This window comes from Cervus canadensis, chromosome 11 (genome assembly GCF_019320065.1).
Source record: "Cervus canadensis isolate Bull #8, Minnesota chromosome 11, ASM1932006v1, whole genome shotgun sequence".
Taxonomy (NCBI): domain Eukaryota; kingdom Metazoa; phylum Chordata; class Mammalia; order Artiodactyla; family Cervidae; genus Cervus; species Cervus canadensis.
This window is the reverse complement of record NC_057396.1, coordinates 37,138,733-37,155,723: the sequence shown is the minus strand read 5'-3', so window position 1 is coordinate 37,155,723 and position 16,991 is coordinate 37,138,733. Positions and strand designations below refer to the sequence as shown.

General features: G+C 49.5%; 1 protein-coding gene across 6 annotated transcripts in view; it reads left to right on the top strand.

The window, feature by feature from the left end:
• The window catches only part of MICAL2 (microtubule associated monooxygenase, calponin and LIM domain containing 2), a 234,764-nt gene that overhangs the window by 136,303 nt on the left and 81,470 nt on the right, over positions 1 to 16,991 (top strand). For 2 of the 6 annotated variants that reach the window (XM_043482985.1, XM_043482984.1), the window contains 4 exons: positions 6,016 to 6,123; positions 7,123 to 7,309; positions 9,380 to 9,468; positions 11,151 to 11,253. In XM_043482985.1, the coding sequence (XP_043338920.1) occupies positions 6,016 to 6,123; positions 7,123 to 7,309; positions 9,380 to 9,468; positions 11,151 to 11,253 (487 nt within the window). Of the gene's footprint in view, positions 1 to 6,015; positions 6,124 to 7,122; positions 7,310 to 9,379; positions 9,469 to 11,150; positions 15,163 to 16,991 lie in introns of those variants that run through there. The other 4 variants (XM_043482987.1, XR_006272148.1, XM_043482986.1 and 1 more) reach the window with 4 other exon arrangements.

Here is a 16,991-nt window from a genome sequence, read left to right as displayed (position 1 = left end):
TATCTTTTAAGTTATTTTTTTAAGACCGTGGGCTATGGGATCATGCCCAGTCTGATCATTCCTACCACCAAACCAGTCCTCCTGTAGCACCATTGAAAGTGATGGTGAAAGTGAAGTCGCTCAGTCGTGTCCTACTCTTTGCGACCCCATGGACTGTAGCCTACTAGAGGCTCCTCCGTCTGTGGGATTTTCCAGGCAAGAATACTGGAGTGGGTTGCCATTTTCCTTCTCCAGGAGATCTTCCCAACCCAGGGATTGAACCCGGGTTTCTCGCATTGTAGGCAGATGCTTTACCGTCTGAGCCACCAGGGAAGTCCCTAGCCCCCATCAACCCTTCGTTAACTTCTTTCTTCAGTGCGGGAGGCCACTGCCGGTTTAGCCTTTAACACGGCTGCTAGCCGCTTACCAAGGCGGGGGAGCTCTTGCAAGATCACGATGGCAACGTATTTACACGGCTGAGCCAGAGGGAGGGCCTCCGGGGGCTGCGGACTGCAGTTTAGTCCTCCTGGGTCAGAAGAGCAATGCCCATTGCAAAAGGAGCTTTCTTTACCCTGGGGGTGTTTGTTTTAAAACTGGATTTGCAGGGTTTACTCTAGAGATTTGCATATTAGAGAGAAGCTGGGTGAGTCTTAGCTGGGCAATCTGCCAGTGTTTCATCTGATAACAAGGGTAGAGTTCAAGGCTGGCTCCAACCTCATTGTTCTCTCTGTTCTGGGAATCCTTTGGAGGTAACCTGTGTGCATCCCAGCCTGGGGGATTTTAATTCGCAGAGAGGCAGGTGCTGTAGTGAGCAGGATGTAGGCTTGGACTACACCTGTGGGTTCAGCAAGCAGATGACTTGCTTACTCGCAGTGTGGCTTTGGATGAATTAGTAGACCTCTCAGCACCTTAGTTTCCTAATCTTCAGAATGGAGGCAGCAGCTACTCCTGAGGGTGATTGGAATAATGCAAAGACCTAGCATGAATCTAGTTCCTCAGATATCCATTAACTGTGCTATTTCCCCAGTGGAGGAGAATTCTGGAAGAAAGCTCACTTACCTAAAATGCATGTTGATTCCTCTCTAAAGGCAAAGAAGTCACCTTCAGGTTTCCATTTCCAACCCAGCCACTTAGGAACATTGTGGCCTCAGGTGAGGTAGAGACTCCCTGAACCTCAGCGGCCCCGTCTGCAAAGGGGGATTATCAGACCCAGCTCGCAAGGCCGTGAGGGTTCAATGCAGCTCAGTGCCTGGCACCAGGAGACACCGGCGCCCACTGGGAGGTCACCACCCCTAAGACCTGCCGGCATCTCAGCTCCAAAGGCATCATTTCCAGAGCCCCTCATATAAGGCAGTTTCAATCCTTGCCCTGAGCATATGGCTGAGGACTCAGGCACACCAGTCTGTCATCTGATTTGCCTTATCCAGGGACTCCTCAAAGAGGAGCGTATTCCTATTTGCCCAGGAGACCTCCCTTGGCCCTATATGTCGAAACCTCCCCTTCCCTCAAGCTCTCAGATCTGAGGCCCTGGAAACTCTGACCCCAGCTCTGCCTGACCCACGTGGGTTTCCTGACCCTCACAGCAGGTCAGGCGGAAAGGACAGCCTGGACACCTGGTATTCTTGGCTGAGTTCCAGGCCCCAGGGGGATGTTACCGTTGTCTGGATGCAAGCAGACCCAAGCGCCTGCTTCCTCCTTCCTTCAAAGCATCTGTCCTATGCCAGGAGTGTAGAGATGAGAAAGGCAGGGTTAAGATATCAGGGAGTGCAAACCAGAGCAGAGATGACCCATCTCCCAGCTCGGAGCAGGGTAAGAAAGGTTCCCACATCCAGACAGGGACATGCTTGGTGATGGTGCTTGTGCCGACCATTAATGTCATCATGTTTGAATCTCAGTTGACTCAAGAAGCAGAGGGAGAAGCCAGTGCATTCGTCTGGGTGGGCTGTATTATTCTTACTCGTGCAGAGGAGGGAACATAGCAACTGTAAGTTCCTTTGTCTGAAGGCCACCCAGGAGAGGAGAAAAGAAGTTCCAGAACATGGAAAATTGAAGCGGCATCAGTGGTGGTGCTTTGGACTCATTAACCATCTGCCAGGCGATTCTTGGGAACCCAGCACCCTGTGAGGTGCAGCCCAGATTCTCTGATGACTCTCTCACAGCCCTGTGAGGATGGCAGTGGTCTCCCCATTTTACAGATGAGGACGCTGAGGCTCACAGAAGGGAAATGATGTATGTGACGTTAACCTAATGTAAAGTTAGATGATGGCCCACCTGAAGTGTCCAACCATTCCAGCTTGTCCTAATTAATTAGCTGAAAAAAACTATAATTTCCAAGAGGAAAAAAATACCCCATATAGTATTTTGGTTTTTCTTTCTAAATCTCTAATCCATGGTGGCCTGATTCTTCTGGATACAATGAAAATGAATTACTAGAAATATGATCACACACTTGGACGTGTGGCTATGTTGAACTGCTCTATAAGTGTCTCATGCTTTCACTTACTGTGTTCCTTGGATCACAGATCAGTTCCTGTTAGTGAAAAATATCCCAGTTCTTAAAAAATTATAAAAATATTGAAAGATACATAAAGGGTGCAAAAGCAGTCCCATGGCCCTCCAAAATTACCATTTCTTAAAAAACCAGTGACTGTGACATGTTCGTTTCTGATGAGGTCATCTGATTGCCCAGCTTTGAATTTGGAAAAAGTATTCCCAGCCAAATTGTAAGGTTTCCTTTTGACCAGCTCCCCAGGAGCGTAAGTGCTTTTGCCTTCCAGTGTAGTAATCTCCTTATTGAGAACCTTTGGCTTCTAGGTTCTTACTCTGAGGTCAAACCATAATGAGTTTTCTGGAGGTTTCTCCATACTTGGAGTTTCTTTTCTTCCTCAGGATGCCCAGGACCCATTCATTTCCAGATTGGCTAGAACAGTGCTACTTAAAGTGTGTTTAATTGGCAGGAACTAGTCTGTGATCCAAGGAGCACAGCAAGTGAGAAGGAAGCATTAAATACTTGTAGAGCAGTTCAACATAGCCACACATCCAAGTGTGTGATCATATTTCTAGTAATTCTTTTTCATTGTATCCGGAAATATCAAGCCACCATGGATTCGAGATTTAAAAGAAAAACCAAAACCTAGTCATTTACCGCTGACCATTTGAGGAGCAGTGAGTTAGCATGAGTCCAGGTGGTCAGGTCTGCACTGTCTTGGAGCCAGGAAGACATCCTACCATCAGGAAATGGGGGATAACTGGAGACTCCAGGGCAATGTCCTCCTTCACTCTGGCCTTTGGGGTGGCCTCCTCTAACCCTTGAGACAAGTTCTCCATCACCTGGTCTCCTAGTATCCTTTCAGGAAGTCCTGGTCCACCTCTTCGTCTCGGTGTTCCTGGCATGGTTTCCAGGATACAGTTGGGAAGGGCCTATGGGAGCACCAGTGTTGCTTTCCCTGAGGGTGCCTTCATTTCATTATTCCTAGGAATACCGCTGTCATAGGTGGGCCTGTGGATGCAACTGGGAGAAAGGAGTCTCTTATGACTAAGGGCCCACAATGAAAGGAAGGACAGGGCTTGGTCTTCATCCTGGATCCCTTGTGCTGATAGAACAACCGAGCAGGCCCATGACTGCACAGACATGTTTTGGCGGCACCCCCAGCCACCCCAGGGCTCTCTGCTTGCTTCTATAATTGCTCCTAAGTCAGGATTGCACGGAAGCTCAGGGGCACAAAGTGCTTATTAGCTAAGTAGTTAATAAGGTCTCATTAGAGACTTGTATTTAAAGCCCCAGAAAGTAGAGTCTCCCTCTCTGCTCACTCAAGGGAAGCAGTAATTGCGCGTGGGTATCTGGCATCACACAGTGCCTTCCTGGGAGAGCTCCTCAGAGCCAGTTCACACATGGGGTCAGGAGAGACAGTCACACAAGGGGAGTATGGACAATGAGGTAAATCTGACATCCCGTCTTTATTTTGCTGTAAAGTCAGAAAGTACTTGATATTCTCAGCTCCTATCCGAGGAGGCCTGTGTTGGAGGCCCCAGCAGGGGGTGGAACATCAGGCAAATAATGGCTTATTGTCTAGAGCAAGTGCACCTGAACTTCTCTTAGGAGCAGGAAGCCAAGTTTCTTGGCATTTGTGAAATCCTGGAAATGGCAGCGTGTATGCTCAGAAGCAGAATCCTAATCTCTTCCAGACGGGGCCAGTTTTGAGAGTAGGGAGGGGTAAGCGGCCTGGCAGCTGCTGCAACTGAGAAGGAGCGAGCTTTGTGAAGTCTGAGGGGGTCCCATCTGTCTGGGATCAGACACCCCAGAAGGTCCCCGGCCACATCTTCCATAGTTCCCCAGAGAGCCCCACACATGGTCTGGCATGACTGATCCAAAGTAGCTGCTGGTGTTGGGGCTTCCTTAATGAGAAGTGGGCAGGCCTCCCCTGGGTCATGTCTTTCACCCCAGCCTGCTTGGCAGCCCTTCCCTCTTCATCCTCTTTTTGTACCTGTGCGTTTGTTGGTGCCCAATGAGTTGGCCTCAGGTTCTGAGGGTGGGCCCTGCTTCCAGGAGGCAGGACCTGTGGGCACCTGCTGCCATCTGCTTTGCTGTCCCTGAGCTTCCTGCTTTATCTTTGAGGCTTTCACAGTGAATTCAGTGTGGCCTTCCAAGAGCAGTCCTGGGTTTAGATTGAGGGCCTTCCTTTGTCCCCTCGCAAGTCACTGTTACTTGCTGTGAACATGGCTGTCAACCTGTGACTGAGGGCCAGCAGCCTACACTGCTGCTGTCTGTAGGCACATCTCCCAGAAGCTGGATTCAGAGGCTGGGCAGCATCTGGAGCCTCCCTCCCTCCAGGGTCTTAGGATCAGGAGCCGTGTTTACAGATCCCGTCTCATGTTGTGCATGTTTGCCTCCCTGCAGAGGAGACTGCAATATTCCCGGGCTGGCCTTTCAGAGCTGGTGGGGAAAGAATAAGCTGGGATTTGCCTGGGGGTGTATGTGTGATTGTACCACGTCTGCTTGCATTGTCAGCTCTCACCCCTTCCCAGCTCCATGACACACCAGTGGGGATCCAGGCATTCACGGGTAGGCACGGACCATCATGCCTTCGGGAGCACAGGCACCCACAACCCATCAGGCTGTGGTCTCCAGGCCAACGTGGAACTGATTTGCCCAGCACCAGCTCTGGGGCCCTGGGCACTGCCACCTGGAGCTCCCTGTCCTGCTCCCTGCCCAGTGGGGACCACCGTCCGTTCCCATTTCGGCCACTCTTTATTGGCAACGTAGTCAGCGTCCTGACCTAATAGAACTGAAGTCAGGCATAGCCACAGCTCCTTAGGGGACACAGGGGCTGGGGCTGCCAAATTCAGAGGGAGAAGGGAGGAGGAGTCAAGTTCATCTTGGCCCAGCCCTGCCAAGTGCCCGGCATTCACACACATGCTTTCTCATTCTTGCCACAGCTCCACAAGGAAAGCACCATTTATTCCCATTTCACTAAATGCGGACACTGGGCTCAGAAGTTGAGGGCTTTGTGTCCCATTTTAGAACCGTTAGTGGTAGAGTGCAGTCCTAACCCTCCTGATCTGGGGAAATGGGGCACAGGTCTCACTATGTAGCCACTCCAGACCCTCTAGTGAGGAGGAGTCTTGGAAAGGTCAGCTTCAGTGTAGCTGGCTTGTTTTCGTAGTGTGAAGATCCCCCATCTGGGGTTCAGGAGACCTTAGCAGAGTCCTGAATCTTGCACTGATTTCTAAGTGGCCTTGGATAGATCCCTTCCTCTAGGATTGATTCTCGCTATCTGTGAGCTGAGTAAGCAGAACTCCTGAAGACCGTGTACGCCCAGTGGATGTAGTTGTGAGTCGCCCTGCTGATCTCTCTTTTCTCTATCTGCAGCGTGCCTGCTGCCGACTGTAGGCTAGTGAGGCCACTCCTGGGATGCTGGCTGCTGTTTGCATGTGGGCGTGGAGCCCTCTGCCACCTCCAGCTTGTTCGTGTTCTCCTCCTCGGTGCTAATGGCCTCTCCCTTTGTCTCTGTCTCCTTTACCTCTGCTCTTGGGTAGCTGACAGTAGGGAAAGTATCCAGCGGAATAGGGGCTGCAGCTGAAGTTCTGGTCAATCTGTACTTGAATGATCACAGACCTAAGACTCAGGCCACCTCTCCAGACCTGGTAAGGATGTGCACCCTTCCGCCTTCACCCTCAGATACCGGCTCTGGCCTCCCAGGGAGGGTGCCTGGGATGCGGAGAGGATAGCCTGGCCCCCTTCTCATGGGACAAGAGGGGCTGAGAACAGGCCAGGTCAGAGCAGAGGTTAGTGGGGGGCTGTGTTTCCTTGTAGACGAACCTCAGTTGGCCCCCTTGTGGGTCATTTCGTAAAGCAGAGCATCTTCCCTTCTAGCAGGGGCTCTGGAGGACTCAGGGGAAAGCTCAGGGGAGGCCATCTACAGAGATGGACAACCGTTACTACCAATGTTTAGCATCCAGTATAGATTGGATTAAGAAGTAATGGGGAAAACATCCCTATCCTCTGAATCCTCTCCTTCTCCGGATGACTCTGCTCACTGTCACCACCAGCAGTTTGAGTTGAGAGTTCTTTTGGTGTCCTTTTGGCACATTCCCCTGGAATCACCCAGGGGTGCCCCTCCTGCCCTGGGCCTCGCCCTCCCCTTTTGCACTGAAGAAGTTGATTGGCAGCCTGATGCCCGTTTCCTGCAGTTCTCTTGAACAGTTTTGATGCCATGAGCCTTCCCTGCCTGACCTGTGTCACTGCAAGCGGACAAGGATGGATAAGACATTCTTTCAGTGACCTCACTCTAGACCCAGGCAACACTTAACCCCTGACTCAGATTCCTGGAGATGGCATCTCTGGGCAGGCATGTTTGTGAGGGACACCTGCTCTGTCAGACCAGGAAATGTCACTCCCACCATGAAACCAGAGTGTCCAGCAGCCTGCTGGGGAGTACAATCAACACTGCCCTGGCAGGGCTGGGCTCTGCGTACCTTCCCACCCTCACTCTTTGCAGCAGCACCCCCAGTGACAAAAGCAGCACGTAGCCTGTGAGGCCCCACAAGGCAGGCTGGCATCTCTACACGCCCGGCCTTGCATTTGAAGGTGCGGTGTACACCCTAACACGCTGCTCTTCTCTTCCGATGCCGTGTGCCTGCCAGGAGTCCGTACGGAAGACATTTCCCCTGAACGTGGGTGGCAGCGACACCTGTTACTTCTGCAAGAAGCGCGTGTATGTCATGGAGCGGCTGAGCGCGGAGGGCCACTTCTTCCACCGGGAGTGTTTCCGCTGCAGCATCTGTGCCACCACCTTGCGCCTGGCCGCCTATGCCTTTGATGTTGACGAAGGTAACCGCCAGGGGCCGGGGCAGCACTTGTGTCTGGCCTGGGCCTCTCGACTCTGGAGGCTCTGGGACAGCCGGCGCTTCCCGGGGAGTATTGGTGTCATCAGAAAAGCAGTTCAGGGAGCAGGGATCCCCTGCTAAGCGGAGAGGCTGCCTTTGGTGGGCAGGGGCCTGAGGAAAGGGGAGCTGACAGCATGGGGGGTGCACATGCGTAGGGAGCACCTCCCAGGTGCCACGTGCTTTATGGACATTTTCTTACTCAGTCTCACCGCCTTCAGTTGCCCCTGTGTGGTCGAGAAAATCAAACCTGACAACTTATGTCACATACTTGGCACCACACCTGACATGTAATAGGGGTGCGATTTGTTGTTATTTGATTGCTAAGTCACGTCCAACTCTTCGCGACCCCATGCACTGCAGCACACCAGGCTTCCCTGTCCTTCACCATCTCCCAGAGTTTGCTCAAACTCATGTCCATTGAGTCAGTGACGCCATCCAACCATCTCATCCTCTGTTGCCCCCTTCTCCTGCCCTCTATCTTTCCCAGCATCAGGGTCTTTTCCAGTGAAAAGCAGGGGGCGGGGGGGGGGTTCAATAAATGATGTCATATTCATGTTATTATCAATGAAGCGTGTATTGTAAGAATGTCCATAACTGTAACATGCCCTCTGCTGAGTGACCTACCAGAGTCATCAATGAAGGACTTGGAATGAGTGATTAATTTCTAACCTTTAGCACTTGATGTTTGCACCATCATATAATGACGAAGCTTGTGATTCCACACTCTAAAACTAACTGCCTGTGTTTACATCCAGAGTATGCCACTTCCAGCATATGGCACATGTATGCCACATACATATAACCTCTTACCTGACCTCTGGGTCCCTCAGTTCAGTCAGTTCAGTCACTCAGTTGTGTCCGACTCTTTGCGACCCCATGAACTGCAGCATGCCAGGCCTCCCTGTCCATCATCAGTTCCCAGAGTTCACCCAAACCCATGTCCATTGAGTCAGTGATGCCATCCAGCCATCTCATCCTCTGTCGTCCCCTTCACCTCCTGCCCTCAATCTTTCCCAGCATCAGGGTCTTTTCAAATGAGTCAGCTCTTCGCATCTGGTGACCAAAGTATTGGAGTTTCAGCTTCAACATCAGTCCCTCCAATGAACACCCAGGACTGATCTCCTTTAGGATGGACTGGTTGGATCTCCTTGCAGTCCAAGGGACTCTCAAGAGTCTTCTCCAACACCATAGTTCAAAAGCATCAGTTCTTCAATGCTTAGCTTTCTTTATAGTCCAACTCTCACATCCATACATGAGTACTGGGAAAACCATAGCCTTGACTAGACGGATCTTTGTGGACAAAGTAGTCTCTGCTTTTTAATATGCTGTCTAAGTTGGTCATAACTTTCCTTCCAGGGAGTAAGCGTCTTTTAATTTCAGTTTTCTTATTTATAAAATGAGGATAATAGTACTTTGCTCATAAGGTGATCACTGATTTAACTCAGGGGAAGGATTTAAGATAGTGCCCGGTATATTGAGTCCTACTCAAGACTTCACTACTATATCATTATTCCCATCACTGTTGTCACTGTTGATACAGTGAGCAAAAAAGGGTTTTCTGGAAGGCATCCAGTATCCTGGGCAGTGGCCAGTGGCCCAGTGTGTGGCTCACTGGGTTTTTCTGCCACCATCTGCTCAGTGCTGTTCCCACCCCCAGGGGTCCCAGAAGCAAGAGGAACTACAAACAGAGTTGCTATTCCAGGCTGTCCATTTTGCTGCCTGGCAACTGGCCTTGGGAAGAGACTTGGCCTCAGGGATTATCTGAGGGTTTCTGCCCCATTCCCGGGAGCGTTCTCTCCGGTCCCCCGCCACCGTTGCTGCGGCTGGTGGCCTCCTCTCAGCGCCTCTTCTTTAAGGCAGGTGGCGGAAAGCGTTTCCCACGTTTGCACCTAGGCTCGTTTCCCTTAGCGGTGTTTCTCTGACCTAGATGGGGGCAGGCACTGTGCTCAGGTTCTGCTGTGGCTCTGGTTTACAGAAGAAAAACCTCTGAGCGTCTGTGTGTTTCTTTTTACAGGCAAGTTTTTCTGCAAGTCTCATTTCATTCACTGTAAGACCAACAGCCAGCAACGGAAGAGACGGGCAGAGTTGAAGCAACAAAAAGAGGTAAGTTTTATCTCGAAAGTGGTGGTGAAATGGGAAAGTTCCCTGGTAGGAGGAGGTTGTCAAGAGTTCCTGCAGGTTAGGCCAATGTTTCTAGCTTTGGGTGGGCTTGAGACTCAGGTGAAGAGGGCTCTGCTCCCTGGCAGAAAGGTCCCTGTGTCTCAGTCCGTTCATCTGGCCTCTGGGGTGTGAGCTGTTCCAGATGTCAGCTCCCAGGGCAATGACTGCTGCTTCTCATGAGAAGCCCAGAAGAGCTTTCCCATGTGCCAAGGATGGGGCTAAATGCTTAGCCATGCAAAAGCCACGTAGCCCCCAGGGCCTGGGGCCCACATGGCCACAGAGCCCTGTGAGCAGGGATGCCTGGTATAGGGCCAACCCTCTGTGGTTTCCAAGTCCTTTCCCCAAGCTCTTGGATGTCAACAACATGACTGGCCTGTTTAATTTGCAGATGGCTTGTGATAGCACCCTCCCTACCCCCACCCATGGTAGCTCTTAGCCAGCATCTTCTTTATGGCTTGATTAATCATCCACCTCCAGCAAGACCAACAACTTCAGCTTTTTTCTGATTTCACAAGTAATATGGACTTCCCAGGTGGCTTAAGTGGTAAAGAATCCGCCTGTCAATGCAGGAGATGCAGGTTCGATCCCTGGGTTAGAAAGATCCCCTGGAGGAGGAAATGGCAACCCCCTCCCGTATTCTTGCCTGGAATGTCCCATAGACAGAGGAGCCTGGCAAGCTACAGACCATGGGGTCGCAAAGAGTTGTACACAGCTGAGCAACTGGGCACACACAGGTACACACACAATAGAAAAATGGCTAAGGAAATGAAAGTCTATAAAGAAGGAAAGTGAAATAACCCATCATCACTGTATCCTGAGAAAATCATAATTAACATTTTGGAACATTTCCTTGTAGACTTTTTCCTGTATGAATACTGTTGACCTTTGAACAGTGTGGGAGTTAGAGCCTTTGACTGTCCGCAGGTTCAAAACTTCATGTATAATTTATAGCCAATCTTTCATATTGATGGTTCCTCCATATCCATAGATTCAGCCATCCATGGATTAGGTAAAGGTGTAGTATTCATTATTGAAAAATCTGCATTCAAGTGGACCCATGCGGTTCAAACCCACATTGTTCAAGGGTCAGCTGTATGTTTTAACCCAGTTGGAATCCTACCTGTGCAGTTTCATAGCCTTCTTTTTTCAATAACAGTATATTAAGAACAGTTTCCCATTAAGAATTCTTTTGGAGCCTAATTTTTGATACCTGTAAAAGATGACTGATAATTTATTTGCATCCTATATTGTTGGACATTACTATTTTTGCCTTATAAACATTTTACAGGGAATGTCTTTGTACCTGTATCATTATCCATATTTTAAGTTGTTACTTAGGATCAATCATGAGAATGAGATTACTGAGTCAAAGGGCATGTATGTTTTGAAGGCTCCAGAGGAAAGTGATCGCTGTGATCAGTTCCCACCCCCACCCCAGGAAAGTCACACCCGTGTTCAGCCCCCTTCAGCAGTGCACAGGGGGTGCTGAGATTTTAGGGAGGGGTCCTGGTTGCAAACTGTAGGGTCTGCCAGGTCCTCCCTTTATTGAGTCTTGCTCTGCTTCACTGGAGGAGCCCTCTCTGAGCATCATGGACTGATTGCCCTCGCCTTGATCTCTTTCTCAGGAGGAGGGGATGTGGAAAGAGCAAGAAGCCCCTCGGCGAGACCCTCCCGCGGAAAGTTCTTGCGCTGCCGCCGCCATCGCCACACCGGAAGGCAGCCCCCCAGGTATCCCCAATTCCTTCCTTAGGAGGGCGCTAAGCTGGCCCCTCAGGCTGCCGTGGGGCCTGCTTCACCTTCCCCGGAGGCTGCTTAACTGGATTCAGGGACTCCTGCGCGCCACCAGCCTGCATATCAGGGACAATGCTTACAACTACTGCTACACCTACGAGCTCCTGAGCCTCGGGCTGCCCCTGCTCTGGGTGTTCTTCGAGGCCCTGGCTTCCATGTACCGGGAGTCGGAGGAGTCCCTCCAAAGCATCCGGAACTGGCTGCTCAGATGCGTCCCGGCCAAGCTGCACTGAAGCCCAGTCCCACAGTACCGTAACATTTCCCGCGTAGATGGCGGCGTGTGCGGCCGGCTCAGGCGCTGGCCAGGGAGCCCCACGCCCTTGAACCAGTTAGCTCAAAGCCAAAGAATTTCCCGTCAGCCACCTGCACCTAGCCTGGTCGCGGTGAACATCTGCTTCAGGCCACCATGACATGAAGGATGTTTTTTTTAATAGCTTTGTACTTTTATACCAAAGCGAGCCATACTTCTAGGTTTACATTTCAATTTTTAACGTTTAATAAGCCAAGAGAAAGCATTTTTTTTTCCTATGAGTGTCAGTTTTTGTAAACACGGGTTTGAGGTTTATAACTGGTATTACAAAAACCCCTTCCACGTTGTGATCTTGAAATAGCCGCTCCCTTTAACGTGAATAGTTTGAGCTCTTAAGTAAACCAAAGCGAGCCGTGCGATCTCCTGACAGTGCCTTCTGATTTTTTTGCCTGGATACCACTTGTCAACAAGGGACAATTGTTTGCAACATGAAAGCATAGTAATTTAGAAGAAAAACCAAAACAAAACAGAAAGGACGCAAGAGAATTAAATCTATAGAAGGATATAGCAATATATAGTTGCCTGTTACCTGTCCTCCCAGGGAGAAGGACTATTTTGCTCCCTTGTTCTGATGTAAAATAGTAGCTTCAAGATTCCCCTGACCCCAATACCAAACTGCAGCCAGATTATGTAGAACCACAGGGTTTCAAGTGAATTACTGCAGACATACATTTTCCCTTCCCACTAATGAGCATGGCAGCCAAAGCCCGTTGGCCCCTGACCACTCAGAACTCCATCAAACTGATGCAATCCTGAAGAGGAGTCGTGTCAGCTGGTGGCATTTTAAGCCCTCCTTTTGAGGTCCCCAATCCAGGTTGCAGTCTGAGCCAAGGCCATTCAGGGTCCACAACAGTCAGGCTGAGGGAGGAAATTGCCCTCTCATGCTGTGTCCTTTGAAACGGAGGGTGTTTGTTAGCACCTGACAGTATTATTTCTGGAAAGCGTGATCTCCCCCGTGAGCATGGCCTGCAGGCATTCTGGCTTCTTAGCCAGTCGGCTGCCATGCATATTTGGTCAAACGGTCAGAAACCATTGATTATTGAATTATCCCAGCCAAGGAATGCATCTGATCCAGGAAGCTCCCATGTCTTGAATAGCAGAGGAGGCTGGGAGCGGACACTGTTACTGACTTATGCATAATAAATATACCTTATTAAGGGCAAAACGGGCCTTGGGTCCACCTATATTCTTCATTCTGGGCATCTGGAGGAGGCCTCAGCCTTCCCAGCTCCACTCTGCCTGGACATGCACAGCTGCTGAGTCTGGCTGAACAGTGGAGATGGCTGATAGAGAAAAACCTTGGGCAGAGTTCAGTGTATCTAGAGTTGCTGGGCCTTGCCTGTTACACTAGAAAGATCCTTTAGATTAAGAAAGGATGGAGTCTGGTGGGTTAGGAGCCAGAACCCTTAAGGGCTTTGAGATGCCAAGTTCTCCAGGCTGGGAAGAAGCAGGGAGGCATTTCTATAATATAAACACTTCCCTGAGTCCTTGGGTAAATCAGGGGCCTGACTGCGGCCAAGTCCGTGGGAACTGGCGCCTCTGTCTTTGTTGGAACTGTTCTTGTCCTATGACTTGCATTGTGTTTTCCCAAATTTTTGCTGGTATTTTAGTGTTCTCTGGTGGGAGGAGCCCTTGATTCGTTTCATGTTTGATTCTGAAAGTCACGATGTAAACACATCACAGCTGTGTCATTGTTATTCCCGTCAGCTCAGGGCAGGATGAGATGCTTTGTGGGATGCTCCATGAAGCTGGAGTTAGGATCTCTGAGAATGTCACTTATGGCCATAAGGAGACTGGTTTGAATTACTCTGGTGAGACAGGGCGTGCCTGTCAGAAGCCTGAGATGTTTGTGTGTTCTGAGACGTTGAACCTTTCTGGAGGGGCAGCAGCAAAACACAAAAGTAAGTCCTGGGAGCGGGATGTTTCTAAACCTCCATAACCTATTTAAGAATGAATATGGGACTCTAGACTAAAATCGGGGCAGAGAGGATGTGGGGGGCAATGGAGACGGGATTATTTCCAATTGCACGGATCCACTCTTGCAGATAAGTCACTGCTCACTTCCAGAAAGGTTCATCTGTCCTAAGCAAGCCATAACTTGTTTGGGGAAGTTGCTCTTTTTTTAATGGTTGCCTCATTTTCAACTCCCGTACCTTTTCGTATTGTCCAGCATTTACCTTGTTCCCCCAACTAAATTCTCTCTTCTGTCTCTCTCTCTCTCCAAACCTTACACTGTGGCCATCAGTTCATTTCAGCCTTCCAGTGCTGCACCCACTTCTTGGCTGACACACTTCTGCTCTGAGGTGACTGGTTTTCTTGCCAATTTTCAGAGAGTGGTACTAACCCCTGACCTGCTTTCTGCGCCCCGTCTCCCCCCCCACCCACCCCCCGCCGTTGCCTTGGTTGTGCTAACTGCGAGCGTCTTGCCTACTAATGGACTCATTCATTTGGTGGCATGGTTGGTGAACAATGTGGGGTGGTGTTCAGCTCGAAAGCGTTTCTGATTCCATCCCTCTGAGCGGGCTGCCCAGCCCACTCCAGGTGCATGGCCCGCCTCCTCGCTATACTCCACGGCCTGCGTGCATGCTTTTCTGGTTGCACTTACAAAGCTACTTACTTTCCTGGGAGGGTTAATCTGGAATGAGACTGTGCCATAGAGAGGGCCCTTCACCTTTGAAGAGAACTCTTTTCATCTTTCAGCCTCTGAAAAAGCATATGCATACAAGCATCTTCTTCAGTTGCTTTTTAATATAAAGGTTATCAATCTGCACCATAGGTGACTCTTTTTGGAAGGATTTAAAAAAAAAAAAAATTTCTCCCAGGCTTCATCACAAGCTTGGCCCAGACTCTCTATTTTGAACACACAATCACAATTTTTCTAGTGAATCTTTCCCCCCCCAGCAGCCTATACCTTCCCTCCCAGGGTTTTGCTTTGACTCTTCTGGTCTCTCTAGGCTTATAAAGCCCCAGAGGATACAGAAGCTTCAGCTAGAGCAGTCATCGTCACAGGCCAGGAGTGCCTTAGAGAGCAGCTCCCTTTCAATGCCCCCACAGCTCTGCTCAGAACACATCCCCCTGCTGACTCTGCCTGGAGCAGCAGGACACTCACAGTGCTTTTAAAGAGAGACACCACACCTAGTCCAGTGGGGCTGTTGAAGGCAGGCCTCGCAGTCCCGGGCTGCAGGTGATGGTGTCCTGCATGTGGCCCAGAGCCATGCTGACCTCTCTGCACAGCCCTGCATGCTGCATTTTGCTCCCTCGTTGGTGCAGATCCCCACCAGGATGAAGTCACTGTTCTTGTCTTATCTTCTCTTGCAGAGTCTCCCCCCTTTATAGAATGTCAACCAAAGAGTGCCCTCCTCCCCCCAGCCTCCTCCTTAGCTAGCCTCCCCCACCTTGTCACCATGCATGTTTGTGACCTTTGGTAGTCATTACAGTGACACGTGGAACCCTGTATTTTGCACACAGCGAACAATGTTTAGCTTTATTTATGGTATTTGATGCTGTACATGGAAATAAATACGGTTCTTTATAAAGCTCATTGTTTCCTCTCTTCTTTGCCGTGGAAGCTGCTCAAACCTCAAACACAGGGGTTGGTTGAAGGGGCTGGCCTTTCATGAACTGGCGGGCCTTGCACTTGTGGTGACATGGAGCTCTCTGGGGCTGTGCTGGGTACTCTCAGAGGAAATATTACCTGGGGGTAATATTTGGAAAATATCACCCATGCTCCGCAGCTAGGCTTTGGGGGCTCTTCCTTGAAAACTCATGGTACTTTTCTGCTGTAGGTGCTGGGCATTGTTGGCTGAGGGTCAGGATGCCCTCAGCTATAAGGAACAGACTGTATTGACAACTGCTTGCACCCATTTCCTGCACGCATCCAAGCCGTGGACCTGTGAGAGAACTTTACTTAGGAACCTTACTCTAACTTAGGTTCCCATGCAACAGAGGTTGCTCTTGAAAGTTTTGTGCTGGCCCAGCTGAGTGATGGGTATAAGGTTAGAGGAAGGACTGGACTTTGGTTTCAGGATGGCAATGGACATGGCAGGTGTATTTATCCTTGGAGAAGAGCCATTTGGGTTGCTAAGAGACCGACTTTGCCCTCAAAGGCTCAGGTCACTCAGTTTCTTGGCTGCAAGGCTCTGCCCACAGGGCCGCTCTGAGGACATTTCCAAGGCAGGCTCTGGCTCAGTCCCACTAATCTTTAAGGGAGGGATTTGAAGTTTTACTCAACTAGTCTGGACGGTGTCAAAGAAATCTGGTCCCCCACCTCCCTAGGGTGGATGCCTTTCTTGGCCAGGCTGAATGTGCTGGGCTTCTGACACTGGCATGTAAACTCATCTATGAACTTCACGAGGGCCCTTGTATCTCTGAAGGGGCACTTTCGAGGCCCTGGGCCTCTGAGCCCAGTTGCTGGTGCCTGGAGCTGCCTGGCATCATGACCAAGTGTTGTTACTTTTACCCAGGTGAGATGCTCTTTCTGTTCCCTAAAAGGAAGGGTGTTAGGGACTGAAGTCAGGAGCTGGGTTGGACAAGTGACTTATTCTTTTATTCATTCATCTATTCACGTGTTTACTGAATGCCTGCCATGCCCTAGGCGTATTCTAGGACCTAGAGATGCAGCAGTGAGCTGCACGGAGCACCACCCCTCCCTGCATCTTGGACTGTATATATCTCAGTGTCGTTCTACCAGACTTGATTTGTTTTGCTTAGTTGTGCATGCACTTATTTATTTGTACATGCACACATTTGTTTACTCAACTAATATTTAGTGAGCATCTACTGTATGTTGAGAATATAGCAGAGAATGAGACAGACAAAAATCCTCATTCTCATGGAGCTTACAGTTTGGTTTTGATTTGAAGTTGGGTTAAAGCAACATTTTCCAAAGTGTGACAATGGAACACTAGCGTTGAGAGGTGCTTTGTGAAGAAGGGGTTCCATAGTCCCAGAGTTTGGGAAATGTTTTATACTTACCATGCTGATCTTCCAACTCTTGGTGATCCACAAGACTCATTAGCACATTCAAGTCTGAGGAGTCCTCCAGTAAGGAAGCCTGATTAACTTTTTTTCAACTGGGTTTTCCTATACCTCTTTGAAGTGAGTTTTTTGTTTGCGGGGGGGGGGGGGGTGTTTTTTGTTTTGCATATTACATTCTATGTAAGTGTTTATAAAATATTCTTTATCCAGAAACACTGGATGAAAGAAATTAAAAATATAAATAATAGAATTAAGTATTGGTCAGATAATGGAGTGGTAACTTTCTAAACTTTAAAATCTCTGATGGAAAAAATCTCAGAGGGAAAACATGGCACAGATCTGACTTATAAACATTTTTTAAAACTTAATGTATAAAAAGTAAAAATGA